This window comes from Scyliorhinus torazame, chromosome 2, assembly GCF_047496885.1.
Source record: "Scyliorhinus torazame isolate Kashiwa2021f chromosome 2, sScyTor2.1, whole genome shotgun sequence".
Lineage (NCBI taxonomy): Eukaryota > Metazoa > Chordata > Chondrichthyes > Carcharhiniformes > Scyliorhinidae > Scyliorhinus > Scyliorhinus torazame.
Window position 1 is genome coordinate 207,767,419 of NC_092708.1, and position 22,067 is coordinate 207,789,485.

At 44.9% G+C, this 22,067-nt stretch overlaps 1 protein-coding gene across 4 annotated transcripts in view; it reads left to right on the forward strand.

The window, feature by feature from the left end:
- Window positions 1-22,067, forward strand: part of bard1 (BRCA1 associated RING domain 1) — a 317,511-nt gene that overhangs the window by 64,744 nt on the left and 230,700 nt on the right. For all 4 annotated transcript variants that reach the window (XM_072483151.1, XM_072483157.1, XM_072483165.1 and 1 more), the window contains 3 exons: window positions 4,076-5,145; window positions 11,802-11,882; window positions 15,351-15,523. In XM_072483151.1, the coding sequence (XP_072339252.1) occupies window positions 4,076-5,145; window positions 11,802-11,882; window positions 15,351-15,523 (1,324 nt within the window). The remainder of the gene's footprint in view (window positions 1-4,075; window positions 5,146-11,801; window positions 11,883-15,350; window positions 15,524-22,067) is intronic.

The following is a 22,067-nucleotide window of genomic DNA, read 5'->3' on the forward strand; positions in this document are numbered from 1 at the left end:
GGGGACGGTACAGACCGTAAAGATGGCTGTTCTCCTGAGAGTTTTGTTTGTTTTCCAGTGTCTCCCTATTTTTAAACCAAAGTCCTTTTTTAAGCGGGTGAATAGGGTGATCTCTGGGTTTGTGTGGGGGGTAAAACCCCGAGAGTAAGGAAAGTGCTGCTGGAGTGGAGCCGAGGTGGGGGAGGGTTGGCACTGCCGAACTTTAGGAACTGTTACTGGCCGGCAAATATAGCCATGATTAGGAAGTGGGTAGTGGGGGAGGGCTCGGTGTGGGAGTGGGTGGAGGCGGCCTCATGTAAAGGCACAGCTTTGCGGGCATTGGTAACGGCTCCTCTGCCTTTCTCGCCGGCCCGGTACTCCACAAGCCCAGTGGTAGTGGCTGCCCTGAGAGTTTGGGGACAGTGGCGGAAGCATAGGGGAGTGGAGGGAGCATCGGTGTGGGCTCCAATTTGTGGTAATCACCGGTTTGTCCCGGGGAGGTTAGATAGGGTTTCGGAGATGGTAGAGAGCAGGGATTGGGAGACTGCGGGATCTGTGTATTGATGGGAGCTATCCCTGTTTGCAGGATCTGGTAGAGGGGTATGATTTGCTGGTAGGGAATGGGTTTTGTTATCTTCAGCGAGGGATTTTGCGCGAAGGGAGGTTTCGACCTTTCCGCCGCCACAGGGGATACAGGACAAGGTAGTTTCTAGAACGGGAGTGGGGAGGGGAAGGTATCGGAAATCTATAAAGAACTTATGGAGTGGGAGGAAACCCAGATAGGTGAGCTAAAGCGTAAATGGGAAGATGAGTTGGGAAAGGAGTTAGAGGCGGGTCTGTGGGAGAATGCCCTGAGCAGAGTCAACCCGTCCTCATCATGTGCCAGGCTCAGCCTGATACAATTCAAGGTGGTTCAGTGGGCACATATGGCAGAGCCTGGATGAGCAGGTTTTTTGGGGTGGAGAACAGGTGTGTGAGGTGTGCAGGAGGACCAGCGAACCATGTCCACATGTTCTGGACATGCCTAAAGCTTAGGGGATTCTAGCAGGAATTTGCGGATGTCATGCCCACAATGCTAAAAATGAGTGTGGCGCTTAGTCCAGTGGTGGCGATTTTTGGAGTTTCTGAAGACCCGGGAGTCCAGGGGGCGAGAGAGGCTGACGTTTTGGCCTTTACCTCCTTGGTAGCCCGGAGACGAATCTTATTAGCATGGAGGGACTCGGAGCCCCCGAAATCGGGGGTATGGACTAGCGACATGGCAGGGTTTCTCAGGCTTGCGAAAATTAAGTTCACCCTGAGAGCATCAATGTTAGGGTTCGTTCGGAGGTGGCAGCCGTTTATCGACTTCTTTGGGGAAAACAAAACTGTTAGCAGATTCAATAAGGGGGGTTAGGGATTAAGGGGGGGAAGGGGGAGTTAGTTTAGTTTAGGCGGGAACAGTGAGAAGAGATGGAGGGGGGTGCTACGCACTGAATTATGTTTACATTTGTATTTGTATCTTTTGTTATAAAACCATAAATGCCTTAATAAAATGTTCGTTTAAAAAAAACAAATGGGCAGCAGAGTCGGGATGATCAGAACATTTTCATTAGACTGTAACAAGTGAAGTGTTGAAGGATCAGTGCTGGGCCCTCAGCTGTTTACAATCTAAAGAGACCAATAGTTTGCTAATGATACAAAGCTAGGTGGGAACATAAGGAGCACACAAAAAGGCTGCCAAGAGATATGGACAGATTAATTGAATAGGCAACAAGCTGACAGATGGCATATGATGTAAGGAAGTGTGGGATTATTCACATTGACAGTAAGAATAGAAAAGTAGAGTATTTTTAAAAAGGAATGAAACTTGCAAATGTGATGTTCAGAAGGACTTGGGTGTACTCATACAAGGAACAAGGTAGCATAGTGGTTAGCGCAATTGCTTCACAGCTCCAGGGTCCCAGGTTCGATTCCCGGCTGGGTCACTCTGTGCGGAGTCTGCACGTTCTCCCCGTGTGTGCGTGGGTTTCCTCCGGGTGCTTCGGTTTTCTCCCACAGTCCAAAGATGTGCAGGTTAGGTGGATTGGCCATGCTAAATTGCCCTTGGTGTCCAAAAATTGCCCTTAGTGTAGGTTGAATGGGGTTACTGGGTTATGGGGATAGGGTGGTGTGGGCTTGGGCAGGGTGCTCTTTCCAAGAGCCGGTACTGACTCGATGGGCCGAATGGCCTCCTTCTGCACTGTAAATTATATATGAACACAAAATGATCATGCAGGTACAGCAAGCAATTAGCAAGGCAAATAAAATAAAAACAGAAAATGCTGGATAAACTCAGCAGACCTGTCAGCATCTGTGGAGAGCGAGTTAACGTCTGTATGATTCTTCAGAGCTGAAGAGGGGTACAAGTGTGATGGATTATATAATGGGAGAGGGGGATGGAGAAGGTGGAACAAAATAGAAGGTCGGGGGTAGGCTGGAGCCAAGGAGAGATTGACAAAGGGCACAAGACAAAAGGGAGTGTTATTGGTAGCATTAAGGACTAAAAGTGCTGATAGTGGCATAAAGGTAAGATGTCAGAATGTTTTAATAGGAGAACAAAGGTCAGTGCTCAGTGAAAGGAAAACTTAACGAACAAGCAACAGCTGACCCTGGGAGGTAGGGGTGTCCCAACACAAATCCTTGTCCCCCATAATCTCAGGATAAGGGACCGATCATTTAAAACCAAGATGAAAACTTTCTTCACTCAAAGGGTTGAGTCTTTTGGAATTGTTGATCGCAGAGGGTTGTGGATGCTGCATCATTGAGTATTATGCAAGGCTGAGATAGGCTGATTTTTGAACTCTTGAGGGCATTAAGGAATATGTGCAACAGGCACGAATTGAGGCAGAAGATCAGCCACGATCATATTGAATGGCAGAGAAAGCTTGAGGGGAAGAATAATACACGTGCTCCTATTTCTTATGTTTCTATAACACCTTTCACAACTTTAGGATGTCCCAAAGCACTTTACAGTTTACTCTTATGTCTACCCACTGTTGTAATGTAGGAATACAAATTGAGAAGATCTTACAGCTTTTAACAAGGCTGGCAGCAAGCAGCTTTGAAAATGACAACCGTGAACCTATTTAAAAAATGCACGCGAGAAGCACCGCCTTCTGACGTCAGCGCGCTGACGCAGGGGAAGATTTTTTTAAAAGTTCACTGTAATCTTCCTGCCTGAAGCAAGGCAGAGAGCAGGTCACGTGTCCAGAACACTGACGTCATGTGCTTTGGGCGTGATTGCGAATCCTCCATTTTGTCAGCAGCAAACAAGTAAGTGAGAACCAAGCATGCTCACCTCTCGCATTAAAGGTAAGAGAAAATGGTGGGTCACAAATGTCGGCCGGTATGGGTCACTAAGGTCGGCCCGCCTGAGTCTTGAGGGTCGGCCGGCATGGGTCGGCCAGGAGGGTCGCGAAGGTCGGCCGGCGTGAGTCCCGAAGGTTGGCCGGTTGGTAAAAATGGGCCCCGGCAAAGAAGTTTGAAAAACACTGGCCGAGATAATGGATATAATTATATCATTAAGTAGTGCAGTTGGCAAGGCTAAAATAGATCTGGTGGTTAGAATTGGAATATCTGGAACTCTGGGACCCCTGGCATTGCAAAGGTAGGAGTGGGTCAGAGGCCTGGAAAATCAAATTGCTTTTTCCTTTTTAAAAAAAAAAACTAAATTTAGAGACCCAATTATTTTTTTTCCAATTAAGAGGCAATTTAGCGTGGCCAATCCACCAAACCTGCACCTCTTTTGGTAGTGGGGGTGAAACCTACGGAGACACGGGGACAATGTGCAAACTCCACACGACAGTTACCCAGGGCCGGAATACGAAACCGGGTCCTCAGCTCCGTAGTCCCAGTGCTAACCACTGCGCCACGTGCCACCCAAATTCCCTTTTTCCTAATCTTGCTTCTTGGAAAAGGGGCTTCTGCAACCCAAGGTGGAGGAAATTTGGAGTTTTTTGGCTAAAGGTTAAGGAAAGTTGGTCCTACATTTTGTTTCTGATGTACTGCTTATTTATTGGAAATTACATGCAAAGTATTTGTTTTTTAAATCATTGTCTAATTTCCTTGTTCATTTTAGCTGCTAAATGTATTCCAGCTGGACCAGAAAATAGTCCTGAAGGAGTAACTGGTAAAAAATGGCAAATGAGAACTTGGTTCAGTCCACGCAGTGGAAAAATGAGGTGTGTGCTGGATATGAATGTTATGACGAAGAACCAGAAAGTGAATCAAAGCTCTGATTTTATTGCGACGTCACCGTCTGTGTTTGAATTCTTGTCATCGCCATCTCCTCCACACGACTCTCCAAAGAATAAACCTCTGGCCAAGTCAAAACAGGCAGTGAGGAAAAGATTGGCTAATGCCAATAAAGATTGGGGTTTTGGAAAGCGAAGAAGCAAGAAAACAGAGGGAGAAAATGCCAACCCTGGAGAAATGGATTGTGATAGAGTTGTCTCGTTTTGCAGCCAACCAGTGGTCTTCAGCAGTCGGAGACAAACAATTCCAGGTGAGATGGGTGAGGATTCACTTGCCGATCCACTGGCTGACAGTTTGATTAGCTCCAGTGCAGAGTCTTCAACCAAAAATATGATTAACCATCTTTCTGAAGCAAGTTCCATTACAGCCGTTTCCAGTTCCAAGGATGTTACCCTTGAACAGTTGGGTCAAACCTTCAAGAAGAAAGGAGACACTTCTTCTTTTCCTGTACCAACAACCCATTTTAATGCCAAAAGGTCAAGAAAATCACCAGATTCAAGCACAAAAACTCCCTCAAAAAAGAGCAGAAAAGAAGTACCGAGTTCTTCTTGCTTTGAAAGACCACCTGCAAGTTATAGTGCGAATGAATGTGAGCCCGCTAAATTCGACACACACCAGGAATCTCCAGCTACTACACGACTTGGATCCGAGCTGAACGAGAATATTACTGGGACAGGAGCCTTCCCTTCAACAGAAAATAACTGTAGAACACCATCTGGCAGACACAATAGTCAGAGAAAACAATGTGCAACACCGAAATCTCCTCGAACGCCACTGCCTACGTATAGAAACCAGACACCTGGAAGTTGTGCAATGACTCCGATATCTCCTCTTACTCCCACGATGAAGAGAAATCACAAGGGTGAGACTCCACTTCACATCGCTTCTATAAAGGTACAGTACACCAATAAAAGCTGAAAGATGACAAAAGCATCCACTTCAAAATTACTTTCATTTTGCCTCTGTTCTGAACCACTCACAGCAGATTATCAGTATGTCATTTCTGGGTTATCTGCAGGCTTCAGCTCCAACCCTGTCCCGTCAGCTCCAACCCTGTCCCGTCAGCTCCAACCCTGTCCCGTCAGCTCCAACCCTGTCCCGTCAGCTCCAACCCTGTCCCGTCAGCTCCAACCCTGTCCCGTCTGCTCCAACCCTGTCCCGTCTGCTCCAACCCTGTCCCGTCTGCTCCAACCCTGTCCCGTCTGCTCCAACCCTGTCCCGTCTGCTCCAACCCTGTCCCGTCTGCTCCAACCCTGTCCCGTCTGCTCCAACCCTGTCCCGTCTGCTCCAACCCTGTCCCGTCTGCTCCAACCCTGTCCCGTCTGCTCCAACCCTGTCCCGTCTGCTCCAACCCTGTCCCGTCTGCTCCAACCCTGTCCCGTCTGCTCCAACCCTGTCCCGTCTGCAGCACGGTAGCACAAGTGATTAGCACTGTGGCTTCACAGCGCCACGGTCCCAGGTTCGATTCCCCGCTGGGTCACTGTCTGTGCGGAGTTTGCACGTTCTCCCCGTGTCCGCGTGGGTTTCCTCCGGGTGCTCCGGTTTCCTCCCACAGTCCAAAGACGTGCAGGTTAGGTGGATTGGCCATGATAAATTACCCGTAGTGTCCATAAGGGTTGGGAGGGGTTATTGGGTTGCGGGGATAAGGTGGAAGTGAGGGATTAATGTGGGTCGGTGCAGACTCGATGGGCCGAATGGCCTCCTTCTGCACTGTATGTTCTATGTAACCCTGTCCCGTCTGCTCCAACCCTGTCCCGTCTGCTCCAACCCTGTCCCGTCTGCTCCAACCCTGTCCCGTCTGCTCCAACCCTGTCCCGTCTGCTCCAACCCTGTCCCGTCTGCTCCAACCCTGTCCCGTCTGCTCCAACCCTGTCCCGTCTGCTCCAACCCTGTCCCGTCTGCTCCAACCCTGTCCCGTCTGCTCCAACCCTGTCCCGTCTGCTCCAACCCTGTCCCGTCTGCTCCAACCCTGTCCCGTCTGCTCCAACCCTGTCCCGTCTGCTCCAACCCTGTCCCGTCTGCTCCAACCCTGTCCCGTCTGCTCCAACCCTGTCCCGTCTGCTCCAACCCTGTCCCGTCTGCTCCAACCCTGTCCCGTCTGCTCCAACCCTGTCCCGTCTGCTCCAACCCTGTCCCGTCTGCTCCAACCCTGTCCCGTCTGCTCCAACCCTGTCCCGTCTGCTCCAACCCTGTCCCGTCTGCTCCAACCCTGTCCCGTCTGCTCCATCCCTGTCCCGTCTGCTCCATCCCTGTCCCGTCTGCTCCATCCCTGTCCCGTCTGCTCCATCCCTGTCCCGTCTGCTCCAACCCTGAACACTGGTATGGTTTAGTTGGTTAAGATAAGTAACATTTTTCTCTACTGGTTACTGCAGAATCACAAAGGGGGAGGGTTGCATAGAAAAGATGGAATAGCGAGAAAGACTCCCATGGCCAAGGAATGTGGGAAATAAAGTGTATAGTCCCCATGTGTGGACCATGCTTCTAGCTATGTATCAATAGGAAACCCCCTCTACTTGGTTAGGCTCTAGCATCATCCAGTTCCCATAACAGGACATCAACCTGAAACGTTAACTGTTTGTCTCCACAGCTAACTTGCCCAACTTGCTGAGCGCCTCCAACACTTGCATTTTTATTTTAGAGTTCTTGCATCAACAGCATTGCGCTTTTCTTTTTAAATACATTGGTGCTTACTTGGTCATTGGGATTTTATCCAATTTCTGTGACGTGACAATTTAAATTTGCCATCTGTTTAAATTTGACAGTCATATATTTATGGCTGGATGAAGAAAATTTGGTTGATTTGATATGCGCTATGGGAATGTGTCTGAAATGCGGTACAGATAATTAAAAATGGAATATTACAGCTTGAGGTCACTGTGCTTTGTCACTGTCTTTGTGACTAGTGTGCTGAAGCAGCTTCCACTTTGGAATGGTGACAGTGTGGAAGAAAGGTTTGAATTGTAATAGCACCTTTTCAAGACTGCCCAATATGCTTTAGAGCTAATTAAATACCTTTTAAGTATAGTTCCTGTTGCAAGGGAAGCATTCCACAACCAATAAAGAAATAAACAACCAGATAGTTTGTTCTCGGTATTGCTTGGGGAATAAAAATGGTCCAGGATGCTGTTGAGAATGCTCTGTCCTTCAAAAAAGTGTCAAGGGATCTTTTGCTTCGACCTGAGGGAAAACAGCGTCTCTGTTTAAAGTCTCACCCAAACGTTAGCTCCCTCCGTCAGAGCAGAACTCCTTCAGGAAGGCACTGGAGTGAAATAGGAGCGCTTTGCTATTCATCTGAGGTTTGCAACCGGCTGTAGGTCAACTGCGGTTCGGTCAGGTAGGGTCAGATACATCTCCCAGTAACATAATCTCATCTTGAGCTCGGTGACAGACGAGCAGGGAATTGTGAAATTGTGAATTCACCAAATGACATTTAGTGAAATGTCAGCAGATTCCTGAACTACCTACATGGGTTGAATGACATTTTATTGTCGGAGAAACAAAAAGAAAATGACCCCCTGATAGTTGTTTGGGAAGCTGCTCTGCCAATTTTATTTTCCTTTGCACACAAAGTAAGCTTGCCCCAAGTTCCCTTCCGACCCTTAGAATTTTTGACAAGTAATCCTAGTCATTCAGTTGATTATTTTTCATGTATTCATTTATTCATGGAGTGTGGGTGTTACTGGCAAGGCCAGAATTTATTGCCCATTTATAATTCCCTCAAAAGGTGGTGGGCTGCCTATTTAATTGCTGCAGATTGTATGATGAAGGTACTATTCCCACAGACAATGGGTAGGGTGCACCAGGATTTCTACCTGGCAATGCTGAAGAAAAGGCAGTGGGTTGGATTCACCGATTGCTGATGGTGAAATCGCAATCTGAGATCGGCCGCAGAAACCATTTTTACGCTGGAATTGGGGGCGGCCCTGTTTTCCGATGTTCCAACCCCTCAAAAACAGCGTCCTCTAGGAATATGCGCACGCTGTCGTGACGGCCTCGGGCATCACCTGAGGCCCTCCCCTGATGCTCCGTTCCAGATAGCGTGGGACACGTGTCCTCACACCCTTCGGGGCCTCGCGTGGCGGCTGCGGACTGTGTCCAGCGCCACCACAGTTTGGGGGGGGGGGGGGGGCGTCCGCTGGCGGAGGGGGGGGGCGTTCCGCTGAGGGGGGCTTTGGCGGGGGCTGGGGGACTGGTGAAGGGTGGTCCGGGAGTGGCGAGGAGGGTGCACATTTACGGATCTGGCCATTCTGCGGCCATATCCGCAGATAAAGCCGGAAGTGGCGCGGCTGCTAGCCCCCCACCGGGTGGAGGATCGGTGCGGGAGTGGCGCCGACTTTCTGGTCATAAGACCAGACGGATCCTGCGGACATAGCCACAGAATTGGAGAATCCAATATATTTCCAAGTCAGGATGGTGGGTGATTTGGAGCTGATGTTGTTGCCAAGAGTCTGCTGCCCTTGTACTTCCAGGTGATAGAGATTGTAAGTTTGGAAGGTGCTGCCAAAGGAGCTTTGGCAAGTTACTGCAGTGCATCTTAGATTGTGTATGTTGAACCCATGTTACATTAGTTGTGGAGGGAGTTAATATTTAAGGTGGTAGATGGGGTACCAATCAAGCTTTGTTTTGGTTGGTGTCGAGCTTCTTCGATATTTTTGGAGTTGCATTCATCCAGGCCAGTATCCCATCACGTTCCTGACTTGTGCCCTGCAGGTGTTGGAGAGGCTTTGAGGAATCCGAAGATGAGTTATTTGTCACAGAATAACCAGCCGCTGACTTGCTGTTATGGCCACAGTATTTACGTGACTGATCCAGTTACGTTTCTGGCCATTGGGGAATCTCAAAAGATGTTGGGGTGGGGCGTTCGACGATGGTAATGTCAGTGAATGTAATGGGGAGATGGGTCAACTGTCTCTTGTGGGAGTTAGTCATTGCTGTCACTTGTGTGGTACGAATATTACTTGCTACTTTTAAGCATGTGTATCATCCAGGTCTTGGTGAGGGCACAAACATTTCATTATTATGAATGGAACTGAAACCATTGCAATAATAATAGTAATCATCATATTTATTGTCACAAGTAGGCTTACATTAACACTGCAATGAAGTTAGTGTGAAAAGCCCCTAGTCGCCTCATTCCGACGCCTGTTCGGGTACACCGGGAGAATTCAGAATTCTCAGCTGGTCGGGGAATTGAACCCGCGCTGCTGGCCTTGTTCTGCATCACAAACTAGCTGTCTCTCCCACTGAGCTAAACCAGCCCTGGTGAACCCTCTGACCTATGCAGGAGACGTCATTGATTCAGCAGCTGAAGATGGAATATTTCCCTGAAAACTCCGCAATGTCCCGGGGCTTTGTGCTACACAGGACCCCAGCTAATGAATAGTTTCCCCTTCCAGTTACCATTGACGTCAGTTTTACTGGGGTTCCTTTGTGTCAAACTCGGTTAAATGCTTGCTGCCTTTGTGCCAAGAGCACTCGCACTCACCTCTGCTCTGGATGTTGGCTCTTTTGACCATGTGTAGACCAAGACTGTAATGAGGTCTGGAGGTGAGTGATCCTGGTGAAATCCAAACTGGACTCTGGTAAGAAGATTTTTGCTGACTAACAGCTACTCGATCGCTCTGCCAATGACACCTCTGCCACTCTTGTGATAGGATGGCAAGTGATGAATGGATTCTATTTGTCTTGCTTTTATGGGCTGAAAATATCCAGGTAATTTTCCACTTTGTTGGGTAGATGCCAGTGTTGTAGCTGTAATGGGGCAGCTTGGCTAGAGTTATGATAGTTTCTGGAGATCATTACAGTAGGGATGTTGGGGTCCATAATCTTTGCTATCTCTCGTGTACTCATGCTTGATACTGATACTATGTGGATTGAATTGGCTGAAGTCTGGCATCTGTGATAATGGGGCTCTTGGGAAGAAGCCAAGATGGATCATTCACTTCTTACTGGCTGAAGATGGTTGCAAATGCTTTAGCCTTGTGTTGCACTGATGTGCCGGGCTCTGCCATTGGTGAACATGGGTCTATTCCTAGAATCTCCTGAATTTTGCTTAATTTTCCATCACCACTCAAGACTGGATGTAACAGGACTGCAGAGCTTAGACCTAATTATTGGTTGTGTAATTCCTTCGTGTTCTCATTCTGCTCAGCATCCAAATATAGTTCTTTGTTTTGGCTTCACCAGGTTCGCACCTCATGTTTTCTGGTAGGCTCCTCATTCAAGTATTTCCAAACTGTACATGATTTCATTATTTCTTGTGGGTCCCCTTGTGACTGGATATGCAGGATTGCCATGGACACCCACAGAACTGGCAGTTCACATTGCTATTGATGTTTCTGGAAACTTCTGCAGCTGCACCACCCTCTGGGCATATTGTGTGTTGCGGATTTGACTTCGAAATATTCTGAACCATATTTCACTACTTGCCACTATGTGGATCGGTCGGCTGCATTGTTTTCTCAAGAGGAGTGGTCTAAAATGCTGAAACTTGTAAGGCTCTAGGTGTCCTAACATCATTTGTGTAGTTACGATCTCCATAGAGACTGATAACTGGAAGTTTGAATCTCTTTTTAAAAGTTTGTAACTGGAAGAATGACATGACAAGATTTCATGTTTTAAAACTTTTACTGGAGCATGTGACTAAAAGCACTACTGACTTAACACTGTTTTCTGTTTGTTGGCAAGTTATACTGAACCAGAGTGAGGAACATTCCCCTTTTATACCTATCATGTGTATCCCTCTCCACATAATTACAATCCTTATAAAAAAAAAACAGTCCGCAGTTGCTCTCAGCCTTCAGTGGGTTCCAGTTTCCCCCCTTTGCTGAGTAGTCACTTTGAGTGTTCATCTCCAGGCACTTTGCGCAGTTTTTGGAGAGTTTCTTAAATCCACCACCAACAGTAAAACCTGTTCTGATGATTCTTCTTTCTCCTAGCTGTGTCGGAACAAATTTGGAATCCGTAGAAGACTACAGGATGCGTCTTTTCGACTAGAAACTGCCCATATCTGGCTGTGGTGGCTCCCAAAGTTGAGCTGCCTTTGCTGACCACGGAGAACTTCTGCTGTCTGATACTCCTTGATTTGTTGGGATGCCTGTAACTTGATCTCAAAAATGGCTTCCTCTGCCCTCTTTCCCCATGGCAGTATGAATCACATTAACCTTGCATCTAGGTCGAACTGCTGAAGAGCTATTCTTCACCCAACTTTCTTTTATCTTTGACCTAATTCGATGGTATACAGCACAACTGTTCACACCCTGGTATCGACCAGGTTTGAAGGGCTATGAAGTTGTCTCATGTTCCTATCTCTTGTGTTCATATCATAAGGATTACAATGCTGAAGCGAGCTGAAGGCAATGGGTGAATTGTATTTAATATAAAATCTTTTAAATAACATTGCAGTTCTGATAAATTGCTCACTGTATATTACCTTACCAAAGCAAAATATTAAAAATGAATTTATGTATAAGCAGATTATGTACAAAAACGGAGTGTGCCGTATTATTTAACCAGTGTAATACTGATCCGACCATTTTACTGTGTTTTAGGGCGACATTGCAGCAGTGGAGCAGCTATTGGACAATGGAGCTAATCCAAATATCAAAGACAATGCAGGATGGATGCCATTGGTATGTATTTGTTCCTATTCACAAAATAATTTTTTTGTATTTCTGCATCTGATTTAAAAACGTAAACTAGTTCGAACTATTTGTCAATTAAGTGTGACTGTACGTTGCCAGTCAGATATGATTATCTTTTCTCAGTAGGATTGCTGTAACTTATAGCTTAGCTGCCTGCCTGCGAATTACCTGTCAGTTGTTTTAAAGGAGATGCTTACGTCTCATTGCAATCAGGATGATTCGCTTTGTCTCACTACCTTTCTCAAGGAGTAGCAGCAGCAACAAGTTTCCCTAGATTGGGATACCTGACAAAAAGCTTCAGACCGTTTACAGTGAGTTAACCCACTATAAAGGGCAGCAAGGTCGTTAGCACTGCTGCCTCAAAGCACCAGGGACCCGGGTTCGATTCTGACCTCGGTTGACTGTCTGTGCGGAGTTTGCACGTTCTCCCTGCGTCTGGCTGGGTTTCGTCCGACTGCTCCGGTTTCCTCCCGCAGTCCAAAGATGTGGAGGTTAGGTGGATTGACCATGCCAAAAATTGCCCCTTAGAGTCTAAAGATGCGCAGGTTAGCAGGGGTTACAGGGATAGTGTGGGGGGGGGGGGTGCATATGTAGTGTGCTCTTTCAGAGGGTTGGTGCAGACTCAAAAGGGCCGAATGGCCTCCTTCTGCACTGTCTGGATTCTATGGAATCTGAGGCTTCCACTCCCAACTAGAAACTGTCTCCCTCGAGCAACGTCCACCCATTTACAATGTAAGCACTGTTGCAGCTTTCATGGTAGATCAGAAAAGTGTAGGACTGCAACACCAACAATTGCCCAAGCTAAGGCATGAATTCAGTGTTATGGTTGCTGTTCAGTTAAGGAGCTGCAGAGGGTGATGTGCCATGACTGAGATCACTAGTTTGTGGTAGCCAAGTAAGGCAAACATGCTGTTCATGCATAGGTTCTGCTTTTTGCGGTTCTGGATTTTATCAGTGTTTGGGAAATGCATGTTGCGCTGCGTAAATTACCACACTTTTTCTGCACAGGTTAAACAACATCTATAGACATTCGCAATTTGCTTAATTGGCTTTTTCAATTCATTTGCATTTGACTGTTTCAAAATAAAGTAATTTACAGAACTTTTCAAAGATTGTGCTGTTAATTATACAAATTATTGCAATTGAAATGTTGCTGTTAAATAACAAATGCATTATCACTTAGCTAAGAGCCAGCCTTCCTGAAACTTTACTATTAGTGGCAATCAGATATTTGGCCATTATTTCATCTTCTGAACTTTTTATTTTCTTTCATGCAGCAAGCTTGGTAAAATTGGGATAGTTGCGTTTCCAGTAATGTGTGAACAGATGTGTCCACAGGTTCTCCAGGGAAAACCCACAGTATTCTTGTTCCTCAAGCAGTGCAGTGTAATAGACAGCTGTGCCTGGAGAGCTGAGTAGGAATTGGCAGCAGATCACAAATTGCATGGAATGAAATGATAGATCATGAGATTTTGTGACCCAGCAGTGCCAAATCCAAGTTTTGGGTATTTCATCACATGCTGCAATCTCAATGATCTTCCGCAAAAAAAGCCCTGATCAATGCCCACTGGCATGAAGTGTAAAAAGTAACAAAGACTTAAAATATAAGGAAAATTACAGTATCGTCCCCAAAAATAGAGTTTTGTTCAATTCTAGTCTCAAAATTGCACAAGCTGCAACAAAAGGAAATCACTTCAACATAATTCAGATTGTTCATCAATGTCTGGATGGCACTAAAGTAAAAGATATTTATTTTGCACAGTGCTTTCAACGAAAGGCAGAACTCCTTTAGATGCAGGCGATGGGAATGTATGAGAACAAGGGGTTTGTTATTGAGGCTCAGCTTAGTTTCACTGCATGTCGAACAGCACTGGCTGCATCTAAATCAGTTTGATGTCTATCCCCATATAGGTGATTAGTTTATTGAGAGCACTCTGGGCGAGCAAGCTACACTTAGCTGTGCTTTCTTGTAGCTTTCTTTTACCCACAAAAAAATTTCCATTTGCAACAGATCCACATCAGAAACCAGCCTGGAGTAGCTGATCAGAAAAAATGTTAAATACTGTTTTGCTTTATTCAAGTCCTTTGAAAGTTGGACGGTGCTAAAAAATAATTTACATTTCATAGAATTTATTTAATAGAATTAACAATGCAAAAAGAAGCCATTCGGCCCATCAGGTCTGCACCGGCCCTTGGAAAGAGCACCCTACTTAAACCCACACCCCCATCCTATCCCCATAACCCAGTAACCCCACCTAACCTTATTGGGCAATAAGGGCAATTAAGTACGGCCAATCCACCTAACCTGCACACTTTTGGACTGTGGGAGGAAACTGGAGCACCCGGAGGAAACCCACGCAGACACGGGGAGAACGTGCAGACTCCAGACTCTGCACAGTCAGTGACCCAAGCCGGGAATCGAACCTGGGACCCTGGAGCTATGAAGCAACAGTGCTAACCACTGTGCTACCAAACAGAAAATGAGTCCGTTTTTGGCAGACCTGTGGTGTTACATATAATTTTAAAAATTGTGTTTCTATTTTTTTATAAATTTAGAATATCCAATTCATTTTTTCCAATTAAGGGGCAATTTATCGTGGCCAATCCACCTATCCTGCACATCTTTTGGGTTGTGGGGGCGAAACCCATGCAAACACGGAGAGAATGTGCAAACTCCACACGGACAGCGACCCAGAGCCGGGATCGAACCTGGGACCTCGGTGCCATGAGGCACTTGCGCCACCGGGCTGCCGGTGTTACATATAATTAAGTAGAATACACGGCATGGAAATGGGTCATTCAGACCAGTTGACACATGCTGGTGTTCATGTTCCACACAAGTGTCCTCCCAACTGTCTTCATCTATTCCTTCTCAGCATATCCTTCTATTTCTTTCTTCCTTGTACTTATCTAGCATTCTTTATATGTATCAATGCTGTTCACCTCAATTGCTCCGTGTGGTAACAATTTCCATATTCTAATCAACCTTTGTTTAAAGAAGTTCATTTAGCTGTTGCAGATTGTGCAATGAAGTCTACCAGTGTTTGTCGCTGTGTTATAGTTTTTGTCCTGGGATCTTCCGATCTAGATGATGGAGAGCAGGAATTGAACATATGCGGGGGGTTGTAGATTAACCTCATTGCTCAATGGAACTCTGCCCCAATTTGCTGCTCAAGCTGTTTTAGCATTAGAATTTTTTATTTGGTACCTGCCCCTGTAACTTGTGAATATTAACAAAATGTATGCGTTTGTAGCTCCAATGTGTTCTCACAGAAAATAAATACTGCTTTTCTCTCAAATATTTGGGAACTGTCCAATGCTGGAGTCTTAAATCTATTGCTTGATTGCTAAGCTTATTCATCTGACCCCATGTTTTACTATTTGACTTGATGTTGGCATTGTGATCTTTGTGCATATCTTTCTTCAAGCTTTTAATAAATGGCTATGTGTTTGTAGCACGAAGCCTGTAACCATGGACATGTGGAAATTGTCGAGCTGTTACTGAAATTTGGCGTTCTATTGAACACGCCAGGATACCAGAACGATTCTCCCTTGCACGATGCTGTCCGGAATGGGCATGTGGATGTTGTCAAGCTGCTGATCTTGCACCGAGCCTCTCAGGATGTGATGTGAGTAATCATTGCTTGGTCCAATCATCAGCCGAGGGTTAAATCTAGTTCAGTATTACCAAAGAAAATATGTCATCCTGATTAAATAATGCTGTTAGAGGAGACTGCAGAATCTGTAATAAGGAATATACTTCATAATCAGCTGGAAACAAAATTTGCAAAGAAAATTGTCTTAAAGATTAAATCTTATTCTAAGGGTGTATATGATCAATTTGCAGCCAAGTAATTTTCTATTTCCAAAATATTTCTATGTTCAAAGGTGCATTATTGTGCAATATGAATAACGGCTAAGACTGGTGGAATTTTGAGATTATAATTCATTTGAGGAGTTCTGTTGCCCTCATAAATCTGCAGAGTAGTTTGAATGCTTTCAGCAGAGTCCTGACATTGAATTACAATGTTAAATTGTCTCTCTAATGTCTATTAGTTTATGTAATGCTTTTAGGCATAACTTTCACTTTTCGGTCATCAAAGAATAAATTGTTGCATTACCCTTGCCCTGGCAAGAGTTTGAATTCACTTATCCTAATTACATTATCGGTAGCAGCACAACAAACAGGGATGGTAATAGTTAGCCATTGCTTTGTCTGTGACGTTGTTTAATGTGTGATGGATTCAATAATTTGATAAATCTCAGTTCATAATTTTGCATTTTGTTGTATGACTTTGTAGTCCAGCACATGAAGCTTAAAAAAAGTAGAGCCTGCCTGATGCAGGCTATCCTAGCCCCACCTGAATCTTCTGATGCCTTCTGCCAATTCAATAGATGAGGTTCTTTGGCACTAATCCTCTGCTTTTTACCATTTATTTTCATTTCCACTATACTAAATTGATTGAATTTTTCGAGGAAGTGATTGGGTATGTGGATGAGGGTAGTGCCTTGATGTAGTTTATATGGATTTCAGAAAAGCCTTTGACAAGGCACGGTGGCAGAGTGGATAGCACAATTGCTTCACAGCTCCAGGGTCCCAGGTTCGATTCCGGCTTGGGTCACTGTCTGTGCGGAGTCTGCACATGCTCCCCGTGTGTGCGTGGGTTTCCTCCGGGTGCTCCGGTTTCCTCCCACAGTCCAAAGCTGTGCAGGTTAGGTGGATTAGCCATGCTAAATTGCCCTTTAGTGTCCAAAAGGTTAGGTCAGGTTACTGGGTTACGAGGATAGGGTGGAGGTGTGGGCTTTTAAGTAGAGTGCTCGTTCCAAGGGTCGGTGCAGACTAGATGGGCTAAATGACCTCCTTCCGCAGGTAAATTCTATGATTCTAAGGCCCATATGGGAGACTGATAAAGAAGGTGTCATGGGAGTGTCCCTTTAAAAAAAAATGTTTTTGTCTTATCACATGGCTTCAGTGATGTCACTGTGTGGGTGGTGCTGGGCTGTGGCTCTGAGTTTTACTTTTGCTTTGAGTTTGGACTGGTTTGAACTGCACAGGTTGAAAGAAGTGTCTCTCTGCAATTTAAAAGCTGTTTCCAGACCGCTTGATAACTTGAAAGAGATAATGGCTTTCTGGAAAGAATTCAAACCTGCTGTTTGAAAAGGGGAACAGAGTATCAGTAACAAGTCTTATACCAGTGAGAATGCCGTGTGCTGGGCCACACCTTTGAAAGGGGTTTCTGGTTTTACTTGGATTTTGTTATTGGATTGGAACAGTTAAGGGGAAATTCATTAAGGATTATACATAGATTACTGTAGCTGTGTGGGGTCTTTATGTTTCTAGTTGATAATTCTTACTCTGTGTTTATACAAATGTTAACTAAATTCTTAGAATAAAGCTTGTTTTTTTGATTAAAAGCGCCTAAGAACTCTGTTGAATAACACCTGAAAGACAGGCTCTTGTGCTCATCGTAACCAAAATCTATAAACAGTTGTAGGTCAAGTGAACATGATATACTTTGGAGTTTTCTAAACCCTGGCCCATAACAAAGATAAAACCACATCGGATCCAGAGTAACTTAGTAAGTTGGGTCCAAAACTGACTTAGTGGTAGGAGACAGAGGGTGGTGGTAGAAGGCTGTTTGTGTGACTGGAGGCCGGTGTCCAATGATGTACCACAGGAATCCGTGCTAGGTTTGTTATTGTTTGTGATATATAAACAATATAGATGAGAATGTTAGGGGGATAATAAGTAAGTTTGCGGATGACTGGAAGATTGGCAGGGTGGTTAATATTGCGAAAGAAGGTCTTAGGTTGCAGGAAGATATAGACAGGTTGGTCAGATAGGCAGATCAGTGGCAGATGGAATTTCACCCTGAAAGTGTAAGCTGATGCACTTTGGGAGGAGTAACAAGACAAGGGAGTACTCAGTGGACACCAGGAAGCTCAGAGGAATCTTGGGGTGCTTTTCCACAGATCCCTAAAGGCGCTGGACAGGTCAATAGGGTAATTAAGAAGGCATATGGGACACTTGCCTTTAGTCATGGCACAGATTTTAAGAGCAGGGAGGTTATGTTGGAGCTGTACAGAACTTTGGTTAGGCCACAACTGGAGTTGTGTGAGCAGTTCTGATCATCTTACTATGTGATTGCATTAGAGAGGGTGCAGGGGAAATTCATTAGGACGTTGCCTAAGAGGGGCTGGATAGGCTCTGGTTGTTTTCTTTGGAACAAGGAGGCTGAGGAGGGGGACCTGATTGAGGTGCACAAGATTGCGAAACAGGGTGGAGAGGAAGCAGCTGTTAGTTGAAGGATCAATAACGAGAGGTCATAACTTTGAGGTGAGGAGCAGGAGGTGTAGAGGGGATTTGAGGAAACATTTTATCAGCCAGAGGGTGAAGGGAATGAATGAATGAATGCACTGCTTGGGAAGGTAGTGGAGGCAGAAAACCTCACAACCTTTTAAAAAGTACATGGATGAGCACTTGAAATGTCATAACATTGAAGGCTAAGGGCCAAATGCTGGAAAATGGGATTAGTGTAAATTTAGTGTAGTTCAGTTGGTGTAGACTCGATGGGCTGAAGGGCCTCTTCAGTACTGTATGAATCTATTACCTCCAGCACTCACAGGGATGGTTTTTGAGGCTAGGAATTAAGGAAACATGAGGACACCAACTGGCCACTGAGTGCAACGAGTCACAAGAGTGTGAGCGTGGGAATTTGCTGAATGAGGACATTTTAAGGGTTAATCTCTTTCAAAAATCTAGTCTAGTTTGCATTTCAAATTTAACTACAATTTACTCGATCCCGGCCCGGGTCACTGTCCCTGTGGAGCTTGCACATTCTCTCCTTGTGTGTTTACCAAATTGGTCACGCTAAATTGCCCCTTAATTGGAAAAACACAATTGGGTACTCTAAATTTATTTTTAAAATTAACTACAATTTACTGTTAAAGTTAATTCTCTTTCTGTCTTTGGGATAAACAAGCTCGATGCAGGAGAGGCAGCTGAGGTTAGTTGGCTAGGTAGCTAGTTTGAACTAAATTCTCCAGGCAGCGGCACTGACTCATCTCTGTAGAATTTCAGCTAGTATAACTAGAGGTGGTCTTGTCAAGTGCATGAAGTAAGCAGGCGTGAAGACAGCGGCTGGTCACCCGAGTGCAGCTAGTTACAAATTGTGAGCTTGGAAAATTGGTGAATGAGGGAAGAGCTGCAATTCATGTAAGAGTTACCATAACTTTGAGTTTAAAAGAGTGTGGAGAAAGGCAAAGCAGTTTAAAAGAGCGTGGAGAAAGGCAAACCAGTTTAAAAGAGCATGGAGAAAGGTGAAGCAGTTTAAAAGAGCGTGGAGAAAGGCAAACCAGTTTAAAAGAGTGTGGAGAAAGACGAAGCAATTTAAAAGAGCGTAGAGAAAGGTGAAGCCGTTTAAAAGAGCGTGGAGAAAGGCAAACCAGTTTAAAAGAGTGTGGAGAAAGGTGAAGCAGTTTAAAAGAGCGTGGAGAAAGGTGAAGCAGTTTAAAAGAGCGTGGAGAAAAGCAAACCAGTTTAAAAGAGTGGAGAAAGGTGAAGCAGTTTAAAAGAGCGTGGAGAAAGGCAAACCAGTTTAAAAGAGCGTGGAGAAAGGTGAAGCAGTTTAAAAGAGTGTGGAGAAAGGTGAAGCAGTTTAAAAGAGCGTGGAGAAAGGCAAACCAGTTTAAAAGAGCGTGGAGAAAGGTGAAGCAGTTTAAAAGAGCGTGGAGAAAGGCAAACCAGTTTAAAAGAGCGTGGAGAAAGGTGAAGCAGTTTAAAAGAGCGTGGAGAAAGACGAAGCAGTTTAAAAGAGCGTGGAGAAAGGCAAACCAGTTTAAAAGAGCATGGAGAAAGGCAAACCAATTTAAAAGAGCGTGGAGAAAGGCAAACCAGTTTAAAAGAGCGTGGAGAAAGGCAAACCAGTTTAAAAGAGCGTGGAGAAAGGTGAAGCAGTTTAAAAGAGCGTGGAGAAAGGCAAACCAGTTTAAAAGAGCGTGGAGAAAGGTGAAGCAGTTTAAAAGAGCGTGGAGAAAGGCAAACCAGTTTAAAAGAGCGTGGAGAAAGGTGAAGCAGTTTAAAAGAGCGTGGAGAAAGACGAAGCAGTTTAAAAGAGCGTGGAGAAAGGCAAACCAGTTTAAAAGAGCATGGAGAAAGGCAAACCAATTTAAAAGACCGTGGAGAAAGGCAAAGCAGTTTAATAGAGCGTGGAGAAAGGCAAAGCAGTTTAATAGAGCGTGGAGAAAGGCAAAGCAGTTTAAAAGAGTGTGGAGAAAGGCAAACCAGTTTAAAAGAGCGTGGAGAAAGGTGAAGCAGTTTAAAAGAGTGTGGAGAAAGACAAAGCAGTTTAAAAGCGTGTGGAGAAAGGTGAAGCAGTTTAAAAGAGTGGAGAAAGGTGAAGCAGTTTAAAAGCGTGTGGAGAAAGGCGAAGCAGTTTAAAAGAACGTGGAGAAAGGCGAAGCGTTTAAAAGAGTGTGGAGAAAGGTGAAGCAGTTTAAAATTTCATTTCATTTCAAAACCAAGTCAAAGTATTTTGGGGAAAAAAAGCAAGTAGTGAGCCTGAGGATTGGGAACTTTTCAGAATTTAGCAAAGGAGAAACTGATAAAGCGAGGGTACATAGAATACGAAAGTAAACTTGCAAAAAACATAGAACGGACTTTAAAAGTTGATATAGCTTTGTAAAAAGGAAAAGATTATCAAAGACCTATGTAAGCCGGTTACAGGCAGAGACAGAAATGAAAATGAAATGAAATGAAAATCGCTTATTGTCACAAGTAGGCTTCAAATGAAGTTACTGTGAAAAGCCCCTAGTCGCCATATTCCGGCGTCTGCTCAGGGAGGCTGTTACGGGAATTGAACTGTGCTGCTGGCCTGCCTGGGTCTGCTTTCAAAGCCAGTGATTTAGCCCTGTGCTAAACAAGAATTTATAATGGGGCATAAGGAAATGGCAGAGCAACTAAACAAATACTTTATGTTTGTCTTCATGGGGGAAGATCCAAAAACCTCCCTGAAGTACTAGAAAACTTAGTAGTGGGAATGAGGAATGGGAAAACATTACTGTTAGTAAAAAAAGTAGTACTGGAGAAACTGATGGTGCTGAAAGTTAATAAATCCCCTGGACTTGATAATCTGAAAGAGGTGAGTGAATGCATTTGTTCTTTCCTTGCAAATTCTATAGATTCTTGAACGGCTCCTGTAGATGTTGCCTTTTTTAACCTGCTATAAATATGGCAATCAATAAGGTTGCCCTTCTTTCTTTTGATATCGATATTATATTGCTCAGAGTCGCCAGGTATCAAATGATACCACCACAAGGTTTAACCGGATCCCGATCAAAGAGCCAAACACCAGTTAGTTAGTTCTAGATCAATGGTACTTTATTTACACACACAATTATCATGCAACATAAACACTACTAGTTAAACTACACCTAACAACTCTGACAACCTGTACTTAACTTCAGGCATCCGTCTTAGGTCAGAGGAACAGTGGCCTTTGTTCGAATCTGGATCTACTGGGTCTGGAGAAGTAACTGCTGCTCAGCTGGGCTCATCCGTCTGGTAGTGGGCGTAGAACTTGAACTTGCTTCTGGTGGTGCTGCACTTGGAGGTGGACGTTTTCGGAGCGCCAGGTCCAAGAGAGGTTGAACGCATGGCGGTCACTCTTTATCCTTGGGGAGTTTCGCGCTCTTTTGGGCGATCCTTCGGTTTGGATGGCTGGGTGTGACCTAAGTGGTCATTGACCCTGTTGTTGATGCTTCCTGAGTACAGGGAGTGGCGCCAAAATGTCTGGGATTGTATTGGTTACTCAAGTATCAGTCTTTTATCTTACGGAGATGGGCCATCAAAATGCTAATCGGTTGGGGGTTTTGATGTTGTCTGGATTCTTCGCTCACAAATATACCTTCAGGCTCTGAGCCTGCCTGAACCTTATATTGTCCACATTTCTTGTTATGCTTTGCGACCTTCCATGTTTCTTATTGTAAGTGGCCATCCCAGGTGGCTACATAGATTAGAAGGTCACAAGTGTAACCCCGCTGTTAAAGAATGGAGGGAGTGGGAAAACGGGAACTACAGACCTGTTAGCCTGACATCAGTAGTAGATAAAATGCTAGAATTTGTGATAAAGGATGTGATAACTGAACAATTAGAAAATAATGCTAGATTGGGCC